The sequence below is a fragment of the Anolis carolinensis genome, unplaced genomic scaffold, assembly GCF_035594765.1.
Source record: "Anolis carolinensis isolate JA03-04 unplaced genomic scaffold, rAnoCar3.1.pri scaffold_10, whole genome shotgun sequence".
NCBI classification, from domain to species: Eukaryota; Metazoa; Chordata; class Lepidosauria; order Squamata; family Dactyloidae; genus Anolis; species Anolis carolinensis.
The window spans coordinates 180,306-195,833 of record NW_026943821.1 but is presented as its reverse complement, the minus strand read 5'-3'; the positions used below and the strand labels follow the sequence as shown (position 1 = coordinate 195,833).

Sequence of the window (15,528 nt, the reverse complement as noted above, 5' to 3'; positions counted from 1 at the left end):
CTCCCTCTGGGAAACTCCGGGCTCCGCCTTTAAAACAAGGCGTTTGCCTTCCCTTTCGCTTTCACTTTCGCTTGGCTTCCCTTCGGAGGAGAGGCGCCCGGCCGGAGAGCGAGCGAGCGAGAGAGAGAGAAGGTGAGACCCTCCCCTCCAGACCCCCCACCCCATTTAGGGGAGGGGGAGGGCGCCCCACTCAGGAGGAGGAGGAGCCCCGAGCCAGGCTTCCTACTATTGCCGGGCAAACTGCAGGGAAGGAAAGAGGGTCCCCTTCAACTTGAGGCGAACTTCCTGGCGTGAGAAGAGCTGCGTGGGACATGCCGCCGCCCGGGAGCCCCCCTCCTTCTCTGGGCCCCTCAGGCCGGGGGGGAGGGGGAGGGCGGGAGGGAGGGAGGGGGGAGGGCTGCCTGCCAGGAGGGTTCGGGGGGGGGGGGGCGCCTCCCGGCTCTAGGATGCTATGAACCTATGGGAGGCTTGGTGGCCATCTGTTGGGAGGGCTTGAATGGTGTCTTTACTGCCTGGCAAGAGGGGCTCACGTCCTGCTCTAGTATCTACTACTATTGCTACTACTATTACTAAGCAGGGAACCCCTGTGGTGAAGTGTATTAAAGCACTGAGCTGCTGAACTTGCAGACCAAAAAGTCCCAGGTTCAAATCCCAGGAGCGGCGTGAGCGGCCGCTGTTAGCTCCAGCTTCTGCCAACCTAGCAGTTTGAAAACATGCCAATGTGAGTAGATCAATAGGTACCACTGCGGCGGGAAGGTAACGGCACTCCATGCAGTCATGCCAGTGGCCACATGACCTTGGAGGTGTCTACGGACATGGAGATGAGCACCAACCCCCAGAGTCAGACACGACTGGACTTAACGTCAGGGGGAAACTTTACCTTTACCTGTTACTAAGCAAAGATTGGGTAGCCATCTGTGGAGAGGGTTTTGATGGTGCCTTTGCTGCTTGGCAGGAGGAGGTTGGGCTGGATGGTCTTTGGGGGTCCCTTCCAACTCTGAGACCCTATCCTTCTATGGGGCCCACTCCCCGGGTGACCCTTCTTTCCCCGTCTTTCCTCCCTCGGGCCCTGTGGGTGGCAGAGCCATGGCGGCCCCCGTCCGGATGCCCAAGCCCACCTGCCTGATCCAGAACCAGGAGGGGAGGCTGTCTGTCTGCCCAGAGGCCCTGGGGGTCCTGCGGAGCATCCGTCACCCGGTGGTGGTGGTGGCCATCGTGGGGCTCTACCGGACGGGCAAGTCCTACCTCATGAACCGCCTGGCCGGGAAGAGGACAGGTGAGGAAATGGGGGGGGGGCTTCTCCTTGCACCCTTGCTGCCCATTGGTCCCCTGGGGGGGGGGGGAGGCCCCTTTGTCCATTCTCCTTTGGCAGAAGTTAAGGCACAGCTTCAGTCCTGGCTCGTCTGGCATGTATTTGTTTATGTATTTTGATAGCGCTTTGTTTTACCTCACTGTTTCAACTATGTTGTGACCTGCCTTGAGTTGCAAGGAGAGCCGGGAGTAACAATAATAATCATAGAAAAATAAAAGGACAATTTACATAAGTAGCAGGGTAGATTTTTCGGGGCGGGGGAGGAGGAAGAGGGAAAGGGGAAAATGGATACGTAGAAGTAGTAGATGAGTAGCTATAGAAATGTAAAGGATAGGAAAGGAAAGGATGATGATAACTTGGAGTAGAACAACTACTTTTAAAGTTAGGACTGCACACTTAAGCAGGAAATAACACAATAACACAATAACACCGGCAGGCTTCTCCCTGGGGTCCACGGTGCAGGCCAACACCAAGGGCATCTGGATGTGGTGCGTCCCGTACCCGGATCGGAAGGACCAGACCCTGGTGCTGCTGGACACGGAGGGCCTGGGCGACGTGGATAAGGTGGCCATGGGGAGCGGGAAGGGGACTGTGGTTCTTTTCTTACGCAACAAAGCGGGGGAGGGGGGTCATCGCAGCCTCTTGGGCCATTTATTTATTTACACTATTTATATTCCGCCCTTCTTTCTCACCCCGAATGGGACTCAGGGCGGATTACAATGAACACATATATGGCAAACATTCAATGCCAACAGACAAATAAACATACATTAGACATACTCAGAGGCATTTTTAACATTTTTCCAGCTTCACGATTCCGGCCACAGGGGGAGCTGTTGCTTCACCGTCCAGTAGTGGCTGTACTTCCGCATTCCTTTGCTCGTGTTTTGCTGGCAGTTTTATGGTGTTGTAAATTAGCCTCCCGTATAAAGCGTCCCTAAATTTCCCTAATTGACAGATGCAACTGTCTTTCGGGGCTGCATAGGTCAACAGCAAGCCGGGGCTATTAATGGTCGGAGGCTTAACCCGACCCGGTTTAATCTATCAATTGGCTGTACCTTGACCAGCCGTGTCCTTTTATGTCCCCCCCTCCCTCTCCTCTCAGGGCGACACGCAGAACGACACCTGGATCTTTGCCCTGGCCGTGCTCCTCAGCAGCACCCTGGTCTACAACAGCATGGGCACCATTGACCAGAACGCCATGGACCAGCTCCAGTATCCTTCCTTCCGTCCTTCCTTCTGTGGGGCAGACCCACACCCGCCCCACATGGCAGGCACACAAACACTGTACGGACCCTGCCCGCTGCAGAGAGACACGCCAAGGCCCGTCCTTAGACAAAAGGAGGCTTGGGGACACAAGTCCAGGCAAGCCCAGCAACACCTGCATCTTTCAACACCTGTAGCACAAAACAAGCAGGTATTGGTAGAAGGTTGTTCTCCAGTGGAGAATTTTCTGCCAGAGCCTGATCCCAGAAGGGCAGTTGGTTCTCGCAGAAGCAGAGGAAGCAGGAGGACATTTTTGCTCCCTGGCTTCAGGTAGGATTTGGCTAAGATTTGGCTAAGATTTTAAACTGAGTTTGGGCTTGGCTCCTGTGGTCAAAGTCTAACTGTTGTGTGACTGTTGTGTTGAAAGAGAGCCAGGTACTTAAGTTGATTGACAGCAGGCATTGTCCCCTGTTAATTGAGTTTCTGGGAAAGCTTTATTTGCCAGTGTGAGTTTCTGCCAGAGCCTGATCCCAGAAGGGCAGTTGGTTCTCGCAGAAGCAGAGGAAGCAGGAGGACATTTTTGCTCCCTGGCTTCAGGTAGGATTTGGCTAAGATTTGGCTAAGATTTTAAACTGAGTTTGGGCTTGGCTCCTGTGGTCAAAGTCTAACTGTTGTGTGACTGTTGTGTTGAAAGAGAGCCAGGTACTTAAGTTGATTGACAGCAGGCATTGTCCCCTGTTAATTGAGTTTCTGGGAAAGCTTTATTTGCCAGTGTGAGTTTCTGCCAGAGCCTGATCCCAGAAGGGCAGTTGGTTCTCGCAGAAGCAGAGGAAGCAGGAGGACATTTTTGCTCCCTGGCTTCAGGTAGGATTTGGCTAAGATTTGGCTAAGATTTTAAACTGAGTTTGGGCTTGGCTCCTGTGGTCAAAGTCTAACTGTTGTGTGACTGTTGTGTTGAAAGAGAGCCAGGTACTTAAGTTGATTGACTTTACTAACTATCCTTTGCAGTACATACAGGAAACAAAGCAACATAAACAAATACACAAAGACGTGGTTTGTTGCAGTCTGCACATAAAGTGCGTGCATATTACTTAACTGTACAAAGATCCCACTTGGCCACCACGCTCACCAAGAGATGCAACAAAAGCAAAACATTCCCATCACATGCACCAGCTGTGGCATGTTCCGCTTTTTCACACAAAAACTAGACAACTACATCTGCTCCAAATGCAAACAGATGACTCTGATGGAGCAGAGGATCCAACAGCTCGAGCACCGTATTAAGACCCTTAAGGACATTCAGGCACTCGAGCTCTTCTTGGACACTGCACAACACGCTGCTGTAGATCAGCAGCCTGCATCACACCAACACCACCAAGACCATGATCAGGAACCTTATGGGGAGATCAACTCAAAGGTAGACAACCCTCAGGCTTGGAAGGAGGTCACCCATAGAAGGAGACGCAGGACCAGGCAGCCTCCACAGAACTCCTCTGCTCAGCTGCATTTACACAACAGATTTGAAATTCTTACATCATTAACATACAATCAGGAAACACATCTTGTGGAGGACCACAGTTTCTTAGATACCACTCAGTGGACCATCCTGGATCAATGCGCAGGGGATAGCCCTGACAGGGACAGTGCATCACCACAGTCACACTTATGTAATCATGCAAATGCTCCATCCCCAATCATAGACCAGGAGCAACAGGAACATCCTTGGGAGAGTAATGGGCTCTCGGATGTATCTCAATGGATTGTCATTGATGAATGCACTGGGGATGTTGAGGAGGAGGACAACACTTTACACCTACATGATTCACTTCAACAGGAACACTCTTCAGGGGACATACACACTGTCTTGCACAAAAGGGACCCTGTCAATCCTCAAAGGAAACAGGTCTTGGTAGTAGGTGACTCCCTCCTTAGAGGAACGGAAGCCATCATTTCCAGACCGGATGGGATGGCTCGAGAAACATGCTGCCTCCCGGGGGCAAAAATACACCATATCACTCAGAGGCTCAGCAGGCTCCTAAAGCCCCATCACCCTCCCCACCTTATGTTGATTCATGTAGGTACCAATGACACCGCTAGGCATACTTTTCAAAAGATCACAAATGATTTTCGAGCTCTGGGAACAAAGCTAAAACTGTATAATGTACATGTGATCTTTTCATCCCTCCTCCCTGTTGTAGGACATGGCTCTACAAGGGCCGGAAAAATAGTACAGGTCAATAACTGGCTCAGAAAATGGTGTCAAGAGGAGCATTTTGGCTTCCTTGACCATGGTCTACTCTTCCAAGAGGATGGACTACTGGCAAGCGATGGGGTGCATCTCACACAAGTAGGAAAACATCTTTTTGCACACAGACTCACAAACCTCATCAGGCGCACTTTAAACTAAATCCACTGGGGGAGGGGAACAACAGCCTGGCGAACACTATATTACCCACGACCACAGGGAACCGCCGTAAGGCTAAACGGAGGGCTGCACAAACACAGCAAGGACCAAGTACAGAGAGCACAATAATCCCAAATAAACAGTTCGAGGGGAGGTCACAGGGGCTTACATGTCTTTACACTAATGCTCAGAGCATGGGAAATAAGCAAGACGAACTCCAACTCCTAGCACAGCACCACACATACGATGTCATAGGCATCACTGAAACCTGGTGGGATGACTCCCATCACTGGAATTTAACCATTGAGGGCTATAACCTCTTTCACATAAATAGAACAAAGGGGAGAGGAGGGGGAGTAGCTTTATATGTCAAAAACAGTTACGTTGCAGAAGAAATGCAAGACTGTAATCCGGGAAACCAGCTTGAAAGCATCTGGATAAGAATCAAGGGAACCGGGACTCAAAAAGATCTTGTCGTGGGTGTCTACTACAGACCTCCGAGTCAGGATGAAGGACTTGATGAAGCCTTCTGTCAACAGCTGACCAAACAGGCACAAAGAAGAGATATAGTAGTCATGGGCGATTTCAATTATCCCGATATCTGCTGGAAAACAAACTCAGCCAAGAGTACAAAGTCCAACAAATTCCTCACTTGCCTTGCAGATAATTTTATGGTCCAGAAGGTAGAAGAGGCAACAAGGGGATCAGCAACTCTTGATCTAATCTTAACAAATGTGGAAGACCTGATCAATACAGTTGAAGTGGTTGGATCCTTAGGGGCAAGTGACCATGTGCTCCTGCAGTTTGCAATACAAAGGAATGCTGAAACTAAGACAAGTCAAACACGCATTCTGGACTTTAAGAGAGCTGACTTCCAAAAAATGAAGGAATTACTGAGCGGCATTCCATGGACGCCGATATTAAAAAACAAGGGAGTTAAGGATGGATGGGAGTTTTTCAAAAGTGAAATACTCAAGGCGCAAATGCAAACAGTGCCAACAAAGAAGAAAAATAAGACAAGTGCAAAGAAGCCAGAATGGATGTCCAAAGAACTTCTAACTGAGCTAAAGCTCAAAAGTGACATGCACAAGAAGTGGAAAAGGGGAGAAATCACCAAAGAAGAATTCAAACGTATAGCCAACTCCTGTAGGGAAAAGGTTCGCAAGGCTAAAGCGCAAAATGAGCTCAGGCTTGCCAGGGACATAAAAAACAACAAAAAAGGTTTTTTTGCTTATGTTGGTAGAAAAAGGAAGAAAAAGGAGGCGATAGGGCCACTGCAAGGAGTAGATGGGGTGATGGTGACAGGGGATAGGGAAAAGGCAGAACTGCTTAATGCCTTCTTTGCCTCGGTCTTCTCACAAAAAGAAAGCCATCTTCAACCTCAGCAACATGGAATGGACGAAGGATTGGGGGAAATCCAACCCCAAATAGGGAAACAAGTTGTCCAGGAACACCTGGCCACTCTAAACGAATTCAAGTCCCCAGGGCCAGATCAGCTACATCCAAGAGTATTGAAGGAACTAGCGGAAGTTATTTCAGAACCACTGGCAATCATCTTCGAGAGTTCTTGGAGAACAGGAGAAGTCCCAGCAGATTGGAGGAGGGCGAATGTGGTCCCTATCTTCAAGAAGGGAAAAAAGAACGACCCAAACAATTACCGTCCGGTCAGCCTCACATCAATACCAGGCAAGATTCTGGAAAAGATCATTAAGGAAGTGGTCTGCAAACACTTAGAAACAAATGCGGTCATTGCTAATAGTCAACACGGATTTACCAAAAACAAGTCATGCCAGACTAATCTGATCTCCTTTTTCGATAGAGTTACGAGTTGGGTCGATACAGGGAATGCCGTGGATGTAGCATATCTAGATTTCAGCAAGGCCTTCGACAAAGTCCCCCACGACCTTCTGGCAAACAAACTAGTAAAATGTGGGCTAGACAAAACTACGGTTAGGTGGATCTGTAATTGGCTAAGTGAACGAACCCAAAGGGTGCTCACCAATGCGTCGTCTTCATCATGGAAAGAAGTGACAAGTGGAGTGCCGCAGGGCTCCGTCCTGGGCCCGGTTCTGTTCAACATCTTTATTAACGACTTAGACGAAGGGTTAGAAGGCACGATCATCAAGTTTGCAGACGACACAAAACTGGGAGGGATAGCTAACACTCCAGAAGACAGGAGCAGAATTCAAAACGATCTTGACAGACTAGAGAGATGGGCCGAAACTAACAAAATGAAGTTCAACAGGGACAAATGCAAGATACTTCACTTCGGCAGAAAAAATGGAAATCAAAGATACAGAATGGGGGACGCCTGGCTTGACAGCAGTGTGTGCGAAAAAGATCTTGGAGTCCTCGTGGACAACAAGTTAAACATGAGCCTACAATGTGATGCGGCAGCTAAAAAAGCCAATGGGATTTTGGCCTGCATCAATAGGGGAATAACGTCTAGATCCAGGGAAGTCATGCTCCCCCTCTATTCTGCCTTGGTCAGACCACACCTGGAATACTGTGTCCAGTTTTGGGCACCGCAGATGAAGGGAGATGCTGACAAGCTGGAAAGCGTCCAGAGGAGGGCAACTAAAATGATTAAGGGTCTGGAGAACAAGCCCTATGAGGAGAGGCTTAAAGAGCTGGGCATGTTTAGCCTGCAGAAGAGAAGGCTGAGAGGAGACATGATAGCCATGTACAAATATGTGAGGGGAAGTCATAGGGAGGAGGGAGCAAGCTTATTTTCTGCTGCCCTGCAGACTAGGACACGGAACAATGGCTTCAAACTACAGGAAAGGAGATTCCACCTGAACATCAGGAAGAACTTCCTCACTGTGAGGGCTGTTCGGCAGTGGAACTCTCTCCCCCGGGCCGTGGTGGAGGCTCCTTCTTTGGAGGCTTTTAAGCAGAGGCTGGATGGCCATCTGTCGGGGGTGCTTTGAATGCGATTTCCTGCTTCTTAGCGGGGGGTTGGACTAGATGGCCCTTGAGGTCTCTTCCAACTCTACTATTCTATGATTCTATGATTCTATGATAATTGGCCACCCCACCCTGTGCCATCACTGGGCAGACCAGTCACAAAGTAAGTAAGTAAGTAAAAGTTTATTTGTATACTGCCCTCTCTCCCAAAAGGGACTCAGGGCGGTTTCCAATATAAAATCAGCATAAAACATTGTACAATAAAACACTGAAAACACTATAAAACGCTATAAGAATTAAAAACAAAACATAACAATTGACTAAAACAATCACATAAACAGAAGGAATATAATCACTCAAATAACATATGAATCTGCAAAGAAAAAAGGCCACTGGGATGGAGGAGAGGATGGCCTGGAGGGACCACTAGAACTAAAATGCAATGTTATATTCTAAGATGCTTTTGGGCAGAGGAATATAGTGCAATGTTTCAAGTCAAAGAGATGGCCTGTGCAACTACTATAGCTAAGAGCACTCAGGGAACTGGGAACATATGCACATAGATGCCATACTTCCAGTGAGTGGAAGTATATGTTCTGAGGCAGGTGGTGGGCCCTTGAGGAGGAGGGATGGCGTGGTCAACAGGGCCCCTTGATTCCTGAACCGGACCCCCTCCAGCTACGTGACGGAGCTGACGGAGCGCATCAAGGCCAAGGCCTCTCCCGGGGGCAGCGCAAGGGGGGGCCTGGAGGACTCCTCCGAGTACTTGCGCTTCTTCCCCAGCTTCGCCTGGGCCCTGAGGGACTTCACGCTGCAGCTGGAGCTGAACGGGAGGCCCATCACCGAGGACGAGTACCTGGAGAACGCCCTGAAGTTGAAGAAAGGTAGTGGGACGTTGCGTGTCCTGGCAGCATTTTCTCCTTTTTTGGTTTCGCTTGCATCTGTGGCTGGCATCTTCAGAGGATCTGATGGTAGTCAGACAAGTGTAGTGTGTCTACCTGTGAGTGTCCAGGGTGGGAAGACGGAACCATTGTCTGCTAAACAAGAGTAAAGGGTCCCATTAGCAGGCTTGATTCCTCTGTGTGTAGTAGGATCCTCCCATTAGCATGTGAGTATGTCGCGCCTGGCAATTGGGGTTCTAAACACACAACGCCCTTTCTTAGGAAGCTTACCCCTCTGGTAAAGGAGAATACGCAAAAACACAAAATGTCTCTAACAAAGAAAAGATTTATGTAAAAGTTTTTAAACTTAACAGAGTCCTTGGATTCTTCAGCAGCTTTCACTCAACCTGTCTATATATATAAATGAGTGATGGCATCACGGCAACCCACAAAACAACAAAACTACAGGCCCCCCAACCTCGAAATTAGACAACACAACCCATCATCCATGCCTCTAGGGTGATACAACAAAAAGAAAAGAAAAATAAAGTCCTAATTAGAGGGAGAGCAAGAATTGTTTTTATCCAATTGCTGCCAGTTTAGAGGTCTAATCTCTACCCACTTGGTCTCCTAGCAACCAACTCAGCCAAGGGACAGCCAGGGTTCAATTAGGGGACAGGCAGATTTAGGCCTCACTTAGGCTTCTTCCACAGATTATCTAATTTGCACTGGATTATATGGCAGTGTAGACTCAAGGCCCTTCCACTTAGCTATATAACCCATTTATAATCTTATATTATCTGCTTTGCACTGGATTATCTTGAGTCCACACTACCATATAATCCACTTCAGTGTGCATTTTATACAGCTGTGAAGAAGGGGCCTCATATAATCCAGTTCTAAGCAGATAATATAAGATTATCAATATACAATTCCTCAATACTTTATTTCCCATACCACCATATTTTACCACAGCAATGCGTGGCCGGGCACAGCTAGTGACTAATAAACAGAAAAAGTTCTTATCTTCAGATAACAGTCTTGTTCTCCAGACGTTGCATCAACAATACACCCCCGGCAACTCCCACTTGGACTAAACAGCTCCAGCAACTCCAACTCAGCATTCAATGTTCAAACAGCCACCAACCAACCCTCACCCTCCAGCTCCAACCTCCAACATCGAGTAACATGATGTAATGCAGACTCCATTTGCAACAGGTGGCTTGATTGCTGCTGGCCATACAGTGTTTGGTCATGATCCTTACAATCACTTACCCTTTTTTTACTTAAGAAATAATATAAAACTCTGACAGAGTAGCCATGAAAATAGTCCATAAGAAGTCTACCGGCTTAATGCCTAAATATGCTTCCCAAGTTAACCCTTTGGGTGACAGTGAACCTGCAGGAGCATCCACTAGGACGGTGGAATCTTGCAGCCTCCTCGGCCAACTCAGTCCCTCCGTTTTCTGCTGCTTCCCAACTGACCCTTTGGCCTCGGGAACAGGAAGGGCTCCTTGGGGGTCCAGTGGGGCCACTGTCCCTGTCTCCTCCTTCCTGCGCAGGGGACTCCCCCGACGTCCGGCTGTTCAACCTGCCCCGCAAGTGCATCCGCTTCTTCTTCCCCACCCGGAAGTGCTTCATCTTTGACCGCCCCACCAGTCGGAAGAACCTGCACCGCCTGGAGCAGATGGAGGAGAGAGAGCTGGAGCCCGACTTCGTGGAGCAGGCTGACCGGTTCTGCAACTACATCTTCTGGACGTCCAAGGAGAAGACCCTCCCGGGGGGGCATGTGGTCACTGGGCACCGTGAGTCCCTCCTTCCTGCCCCATCTGGCCTCCCCGTGGTTCCTCTGGGGAGGCCGTGCTCCTCTGCCTCGGGCACCAGGCCCACGGGCGGATTGTTTGCCCCAAGACCGAAGGGGCCGGGACCCCTGCCTCCTCCCTCTGCGCTGGGCATCACTGCCTGACGCCTGCCTTGCCGCCTTCCTCCTCGCAGTGCTGGCCAAGTTGGTGGAGACCTACGTGGAGACCATCAGCAGCGGGAAGGTGCCCTGCATGGAGAGCGCGGTGCTGGCCTTGGCCAAGATGGAGAACGCGGCCGCTGTGGAGGAGGCCCTGGCCCGCTATGGGGGGCTGATGGGGCAGAGGCTGTGCCTGCCCACAGAGAGCGTCCCGGAGCTGTTGGGGGTCCATGCCGAGTGTGAGAAGGAGGCCCTGCAGGTGTTCATGGCACGCGCCTTCAAGGACGATGCGCAGCGCTTCCAGGTTAAGCTCATGGTAGGTTCCTGCACAAACAGGGCCATTGGTAAGGTCTTATTGGGGGGTGGGGGGGTGTCTGATGGGGAAGGAAAGAGCCCCAGCACGGAAGGGGCGCTGGTCCCACTGGCAGCACTCCCAGCCCCTCAGGACTGGTGTCTCCATTGGAGTTTTAAAAAGAGGGGGAAACAGTAAAATAAAGCAGGAGCAAAATAGAGCAGTTTAGCAGAGCAGAAGCTTCCAAAGACGGCAGCAGCAGAGCAAATGAGCCCTAGCAATTCAAGCACAAAGTCAGGCTTTCAAAGTTACAAAAGTCCGTCTTATTGGACAGAATTGAATTATGTATAGGAAAGTTCATGGTCTCGCTCTCCATCTCTAAGTGTCTGGAGACATCTTGCATGCTGTCTCCGTTCTCTCTGGAGAACAGTGGGAGGACTGGGTGCAGATGTCCATGCGCCTGGAGACTTGGGAGAGGAGGCATGTCCCTGAGGGTTGCCATTCCTGTCCTTCCTCTCTGCCTCCTCTCCTGCCAGAAAACCCTGGATGACCGGAAGGAGGAATTCTGCCGAAGGAATGAGCAGGAGTCCTCCCAGCGCTGCCAGGCCCTGCTGGCCTCGCTCTCCGTGGGGCTGGAGGAGAAGGTGCGCAGCGGGGTCTACTCCCGGCCGAAGGGACACCGGCAGTTTGTGGGAGACCTGAAGGATGTGGAGGGAAGATACCGTCAGGAGCCCAAGAAGGGGGTGATGGTAAGGAAGGAAAGAAGGAAGAGAGGGGGGGCCATGGAAGGAAGTCACGCAGGGCCAGCCTGGAGATTCTTGGCCAGATCAGTAAAGTCACTTGTGAGGCAGAAAAATAATTATTATTTTATTTTTGTACCCCGCCACCATCTCCCCAGAGGGACTCGGGGTGTCTTACAGATATAAAACCAACATACAATAATATCAAATACAAAAACACACAAATAAATTTAAAAGGCATTAAAATCACAATCATTATAAAACACTTGAGAAACACAGCAATAAAAACATAAAATGAGCTGGGCAAAGTGCACTGAGTGGAACTTGTAAACAAGAAGGAAGTTAAGGTGCTACAGGGTCATGGGAGGAGCCTTAGACTGGGGTGAACACTGAGGCTATGTCAAGGAGTTAACCAAGAGGTACAACTGGTCACAAGGACCCGCTAGTACCAGGGTTTAGTATACAGTGGGTGGTACTTCTTCAAAGGCCTGTTTGAAGAGCCAGGTTTTCAGGCTCTTCCTGAACACTTCCAAGGTGGCAGTTTGCCTAATTTCCCTGGGGAGCGCGTTCCAGAGTTGGGGGGCCGCCACGGAGAAGGCCCTCTCCCGCGTCCCCACCAACCGCACTTGTGACGGAGGCGGAAGCGAGAGGAGGGCCTCCCCCGATGAACGAAGAGATCGTGCGGGTTCGTAGGGGGAGATGCGGTCAGAAAGGTAAGTGGGTCCCAAACTGCACCTTGAATAAGTGAATATGCAAAGAATGCATGCACAAAACCAAAGATTTCTTAGAACCTGTAACACAAATGTTAGTGGCAATGTGTGGGTCTCAGCAGAGGAGCTGTAATGTTAGTGTTCGTGTTTGTGAGTCAGGATTGGTCTTCTTGCATTGATGTTGCAGATTCCCAAGGTATTTGAACAGCCCTCCAAATTCTGAAGCTGAGCAAACTAGGGTTGGTAGCCCGAGGGTGGGGGGTCGGTGCGCCCATGGGCCCCGATCTGTGTCCCCAGTGCCCCAGAATCCCCTCCCTGGTGCTGGGAAAAGGGGTCTTTTGGGCGGATCCTTTGGCAGCGGCTGGTGCAGGCCCTTCCTGGCAGCCCTCCTCAGCTCTGCTTCCTCCCTCCAGGCAGAGGCGGCCCTGCAGCAGTTCCTGGAGAGCAAGGAAGCCGTCGGCAGAGCCATTCTCCAAAGCGACACAGCCCTCAGCGAGAAGGAGAAGCAAATGGAAGGTGAGCCCCACTCCTGTCCTGGAAAGAGGAATGGGGAGCAGAGCCCCTGCTTTCTGCTCTGGCCACGAGGCTCATCCAGTGCCTCTGAAAGGAAAGGCAAAGGCCAGAGGGACGGTCATGGGTCTGGTTTCTGTGCTGGACACCGGAGCCTCAGGAAGGTCCTCGTTGAGCATCTCCCCTTTCCAGGAAAGCCTCCCAGTTCTGAACACACCCCAAACCCATCTCCACCAAGTCCTTGCAGAGTGTGTGGAGCAGTTCCGTACTTCAGCGCTACCAAGCATCTCTTAAATGTTATCAAGTGACCACTGTGTGTGTGTGTGGGGGGGGGAGCTGCAGAAATGGACCTTCCTTTCCTTTCCCCCACATTTGTTGGGCAGAGGCCCAGGAGCAGGCGGTGGCGGCCCAGAGGGAGAAGGAGGTCCTGCGGCAGAGGCAGGCTGAGCTGGAGCAGAAGATGCAGGACAAGCAGCGGAGCTACGAGGAGAACATCCAACAGCTGAAGGTCAAGATGGAGCAGGATCGGGAGCAGCTCCTGGAGGAGCAGAAGAAGATGATGGACAGCCGGTTGGGGGTAAGCCTCTCGGCGGTCCCATCATCACCCCCCACCCCCACCCCACCTTCCATTACGGGAACCCCTTGGAGCCCCTTCGGTCTGAAACGGGCCTTTGGACAAGAACGGGGCCCGCTCTCCATGGTCTGCTCTCCTCCCTCTTCCGGCAGGAGCAGGAGGCGCTGCTGAGGGAGGGGTTCCAGAAGGAGGCCAAGCGGATGCAGGAGGAGGTCCAGCGCCTGAGGGAGCAGAGCGCCAGCGTCAAGGAGCCCTCCTGGATGGAGAAGGCCATGGATGGGCTGCTAACAGTCGGCAGCCTCTTCTTGCCAGGGATCGCCGGCAAGGCAGTCGGGCTCATCTCCAACCTGTTCAGGCGCTTGTGACCAGGCCCCCCCACCAGCACCGCCCCCTCCCCTCCCGGCTTCTGCTGCTGCTGCTGCTGCCTTTGGCCCTCCGTGGCCTTGTCCCCGTGGCTCTTTGGAGCTTCTTCAGTTAGAGAAGGATGCTGTGCTTCCCCTGCTTGAGAGTGGTGCTGAGAGGCATCCTCCCAGGGCCTTTCCACACACTTTCCAGGCACACACAGGCACACTAGCCGCTCTGAGTCGTCTTGTGGAGATAAAAAGCACACTATAAATAAACATAACAAGAACAACAATAATACTTCCTTGGGCGCTGCAGATGGAAAGAGAGAGAAAGCAGCAGGTTGATGAGGACTGCAGATAATTCACGACCTTCACGAAGGGAGTGGCCTCCCCCCCCTTCCTTGAAAGTCCTTCTCTCTATAGCACGCACAGGTCCGAACATCTTAAGCCTTCACACAACACAATCGGGAACCTCAACCAGTGGCTGATCCCAAAGGAGGGGCTCCCTCCTGGGCACACACGGGACTGGGCGATTTGAGGAGTGGAGTCCACGACATGCGAGTGTGGGTGAGAGCAAACCACAGACCACCGACCACAATGCAGCCTGAGCCACATGCACAACAGGACCTTCTCACAGCCACCCCAGAGGCACTCCCAAGTGGCCAGCTTGTGGTCAAAGGAAATTAGTATTATGCCAAGTTTTTAACTTGGTGTTTTTCTAACTGTACCCTCAATTTGCTTATGACACAATAAATATGATAAATAAAACATACAACACAGACTAACTAGCCTCGTGCACAAGGAGTGGTTCACAGAGAACCCACTTGATGCCTCATTGAAGACACTTAAATAATTTTTGTCTTTTTTCACCCTGTGTATTGAATTGAGCTGATTTTGAACATTCAGTATACAGTAGAGTCTCACTTATCCAACATAAACGGGCCGGCAGAATGTTGGATAAGTGAATATGTTGGATAATAAGGAGGGATTAAGGAAAAGCCTATTAAACATCAAATTGGGGTATGATTTTACAAATTAGGCACCAAAACATCATGTTATACAACAAATTTGGCAGAAAAAGTAGTTCAATACGCAGTAATGCTATGTAGTAATTTCTGTATTTATGAATTTAGCACCAAAATATCACGATGTATTGAAAACATTGACTACAAAAATGCGTTGGATAATCCAGAATGTTGGATAAGCAAGTGTTGGATAAGTGAGACTCTACTGTAGTAATATAATAACGCTAATACTGATCATATATAAGATTCCTCTCACTTCCTGGTGTCTCAGCTCCTTTGTCCTCCTTGTTTGTTAATAGGAACTGTTTGTAAATCAGATGTTTTCAGTTTGGGGATGGCCTGTATATATATAAAACAATAATACAGTAATATTAATAATATATAATATAGTAATACAAATGCTATATAAGATTCCTCTTCGTGTTGTCTCAGCCCTGTTCTTAACTAGGAGTCGTTTGTAAGCCGGGGATGTTTGTAACTCGGGGACCCTGGTCTGTCTTTCCACTTCATCACATTGATCCTGGGAAGCGTGGAGCTCCGTCTGGCTCAGTGTTGGGATGAAACAGAGGGTTTCCCGTACCTTCACCTCACTGTGACGTGTATCCGTGGTACTCGGCGTTCTTTCAGTACATTTGCCGCCACACTTTAGTCGCTAGGCGCCAC

General features: G+C 50.3%; 1 protein-coding gene across 4 annotated transcripts; it reads left to right on the top strand.

Annotated features, from left to right (window-relative positions):
• Window positions 1-7: 7 nt before the first annotated feature.
• LOC100565802 (guanylate-binding protein 1) lies at window positions 8-15,278 on the top strand. 4 transcript variants are annotated; one of them, XM_062962699.1, is made up of 11 exons: window positions 8-132; window positions 1,083-1,276; window positions 1,749-1,876; window positions 2,418-2,527; window positions 8,508-8,713; window positions 10,273-10,515; window positions 10,706-10,986; window positions 11,499-11,711; window positions 12,826-12,928; window positions 13,306-13,499; window positions 13,649-15,278. In XM_062962699.1, the coding sequence occupies exons 2-11, from the start codon at window positions 1,087-1,089 to the stop codon at window positions 13,859-13,861; spliced, it is 1,881 nt and encodes a 626-aa protein (XP_062818769.1). In that variant the 5' UTR covers window positions 8-132; window positions 1,083-1,086; the 3' UTR covers window positions 13,862-15,278. The 4 variants fall into 4 exon arrangements, with proteins under 4 accessions (XP_062818769.1, XP_062818770.1, XP_062818771.1 ...); XM_062962700.1 differs by lacking the exon at window positions 11,499-11,711; XM_062962701.1 differs by lacking the exons at window positions 1,083-1,276; window positions 1,749-1,876 and having other exon boundaries at window positions 33-132.
• Window positions 15,279-15,528: the final 250 nt, after the last annotated feature.

Bases quoted from the DNA above. Each gene is read 5' to 3' on its own strand.
- LOC100565802 (XM_062962699.1), top strand. From the start codon at position 1,087: ATGGCGGCCCCCGTCCGGATGCCCAAGCCCACCTGCCTGATCCAGAAC. The intron at 10,987-11,498 runs GTAGGTTCCTGC...CTCTCCTGCCAG, and splicing joins GCTTCCAGGTTAAGCTCATG to AAAACCCTGGATGACCGGAA. The intron at 13,500-13,648 runs GTAAGCCTCTCG...CTCTTCCGGCAG, and splicing joins TGATGGACAGCCGGTTGGGG to GAGCAGGAGGCGCTGCTGAG.